This window comes from Octodon degus, unplaced genomic scaffold (assembly GCF_000260255.1).
Source record: "Octodon degus isolate 3935 unplaced genomic scaffold, OctDeg1.0 scaffold00095, whole genome shotgun sequence".
NCBI lineage: Eukaryota > Metazoa > Chordata > Mammalia > Rodentia > Octodontidae > Octodon > Octodon degus.
Window position 1 is genome coordinate 10,325,875 of NW_004524671.1, and position 2,944 is coordinate 10,328,818.

General features: G+C 40.2%; 1 protein-coding gene across 2 annotated transcripts in view; it reads right to left on the bottom strand.

The window, feature by feature from the left end:
* Window positions 1-650: 650 nt before the first annotated feature.
* The window catches only part of LOC101579326 (annexin A1), a 16,976-nt gene continuing 14,682 nt past the window's right edge, over window positions 651-2,944 (bottom strand). For both annotated transcript variants that reach the window (XM_004638139.3, XM_023722981.1), the window contains exons 11-12: window positions 2,525-2,583; window positions 651-860 (exon numbers count right to left, since the gene is read on the bottom strand). In XM_004638139.3, the coding sequence (XP_004638196.1) occupies window positions 666-860; window positions 2,525-2,583 (254 nt within the window). In that variant the 3' untranslated portion in view covers window positions 651-665. The remainder of the gene's footprint in view (window positions 861-2,524; window positions 2,584-2,944) is intronic.

Here is a 2,944-nt window from a genome sequence, read left to right on the forward strand (position 1 = left end):
GTGTGTGTGTGTGTGTGTGTGTGTGTGTGTGTGTAGCTTAACCAGCCCTGGGGGCTGGGCTGGCATGGCGTGTGGTGCTGGCCTCAAACCACAGTCCTTGCTCTTATCGAAGCTTGCCTAAGCAGGCGCTTTAGTCTGCTGAGCTGTCTCACCAGCCCCAAGAAAATATTTTAAATGAGGTCCTCTTCCTCGAATATTATTTGAAAAATAAACAATAAAGTCTATATATAATGTAAAAAAACTAAAATATTTTAGAATACTAAAATAGAAAAGTAAACATTTCCGTAATGCTGGTTCAAAAATATATCCAGTTCTCTGGTATAGAACTTACTAGTAAATGTCCTTGTTTTCCTTTCTTTCTTTCTTTTTTTTTTTTTAATTTATTGGTACAGGGTCCTGCTACACAGCTCATACTCACAGTGATTCTCCTGTCTAAGCCTCCCCAGCACTGGGATTACAGGTGTGCACCACCCCACCTGGTTCCAGGGCTGCTGTGGTATGTGGTAGCAGGGATCAAACTCAGGTCCTTGTGCTTGTCAGGCAGGCACTTAGACTGCTGAACTCTCTCCCCAGCCCCAACTAGTAAATTTTCATTGACGGCTTAATTTATCTTTAAATTAATCCCGTAACATTGGATTAATCTTATATATGAAATGTAGACATAGTCAGCCAGCTCTTCTCTTTGAAGATACTGCATGAGCTTTTGTGTAAGTGGCCTTGTGACTATCACAGCTTACCAGGATGGCTTGGCACAGAGAGATCCCGTACTTCTTCTGATAGTACACTTTGATGTCATTCATGTCGATTTCCGAGCGAGAGACCATGATCCTGATCAGCGCTTTGTGGCGAGTGCCAGCGCCCTGTCCCAAACAAAGCAGCATCTCTCATCTCTCAAAGATACTCTCATTAAAGAACACAGATTGAAGCCTACTTATCCCCCTATAGAATCTCCATCAGAGAAACTATCTCCATATTCACACACACACACTCGTAATAAGGAAATGACAATGTACAAGCTGTTAACTAACGGTCAGTGTGAAGAGATTTTACAACCTCCGAACTGGCCTCCCACTAGCTGTGCTTCTCTCTGAGCCATCCAATAATTACAAAATTACAGCAAATTTTGTTTCCTGAAACTACAACTTTGATTATTGAGTTCAACTTTTTAAAAGACTTACATATTCTCCTATTGCTTTGCCGATGGAAACCAATCACTTTAACAGGGCTGACAACACCTGTCTAATTCTACGACCTTCTACAGCGCACCACTATCCTAATTATATTTACTATCTAGGAAGAGATGCAGCACCTTCTGTGTTCAGTTCTGAGCGCATCTCCTCTTCCTGGGCCACCATTGCTTTATCTCACCTGCTCTTCCACCCTCTTCTTCATCTGGCTCATTGCCATTCAAACGTAGGTCTTAGATTAACTAACAGTAAGGCTCCCTACACTTCTCAATCCATGGGCATATGCAATGCTGTGCCGTCTATATTACCAGGTATCCATCTGAATACCACACAAGACAAGAGCAGTTATGGGGCAGCCACTGTGTAAGTACTGTGTGATAGTAACTGCAGTGCCTGTCATTTCACATTATGCATGCCTAATGCGGCACTTCACAGAGGGGCCTCAGTATAAAACAAAGGATCTCTCTCTCTCTCTCTCTCTCTCTCTCTCTCTCTCTCTCTCTCTCTCCTTGTTTTTGGAGGAATAACAAGGATAATTGCATCATTATGAATTTGAGAGCACCAAATACAAAGAGCTGAGTGGTGTCCTATATAATGCCACTCATGTTATAAAGTTGAAGTGAAATAGTTGTAGTATTTCAAATACATCTTTTTTTTATGTATTTACTACAGGGCCTACAGGGTCACACTATGTAGATCTGAACCATAGTGATTCTCCTGTTTTCAGCCTGCCAAGTACTGGGATTACAGGTGCGCACCACCACGCCCAGTCTCAGTCGCTATCTCTGCGCACCCAGGAGGCAGGGCCAGCAGGGCATGCTGGGGATCAAACCACAGCTGCTGCGCTCTGCCTAAGCAAGTGCTTTAGTCCACTGAGCTATCTGGCCAGCCTTCAAATACATCTTAATACTACCTTCTACTTTGATAAACATGAATGATATTTGTAAAGATTTAATATTAATCCATAGCATGAAAGACAACATAATAAAAAAGGCAAGTGAAACTTAGAAAGGAGAAGATTATAATACTGAGAACCTTAGCACAAATGGATTAATTAAATTATCCTTCCCTTGGTAGCTCAGATTTTAAGCAAATCTCAATTTTAAGCTCAGATTTACACCATAATTTTTTGACAAGCTCTTTATAATAGCATCTATGTATTGTTAAAATTCAGCAAATCTAATAAAAGTTAATTTTAATCATTATTTTCTTACACTGAAGAAAACAATGATTTTTTTAATGCAAAGATACAAAATGTGATGTTCAGAGACTATGAAAATGTTTATTCTATTTACAAATAATTTTTCCTCTAGAGAAGCTTATAAGTGGAAAGGTACCTTCATCGCCTCATGAAGCTTCTCAGCGAAGAAGGCAGGTGTGCTTGTGGCACATTTCACTGGAAGAAAATTTTAATTGTTTAGATGTATTTACCCTAAACGTGAAAAATGCACATGAACAGAAAGAAATGGAGAGTTTTGCCACCAGGATTCTGTCACAGATCATCATTCCTCTCCCTTCTCCCAGCAAGGGATATCTGGCTCACAGGAAGGCGTCATGACCTTCGAGGCAGTGGTTCCTGTATCCACTTCCCCGACAATATCATTCATTACTTTATTTACATTAAAGTTACCCCATTGGCAACCTTCCAGTTCCTTCTATCCTGAATAAGCTGCTCTTCAGACATAGAAGTGTAAAGACCATGAAAGTAAAGAGTTGCTCAAAACTTTAATAAGAAAACTAAAAATAAACAAATTATC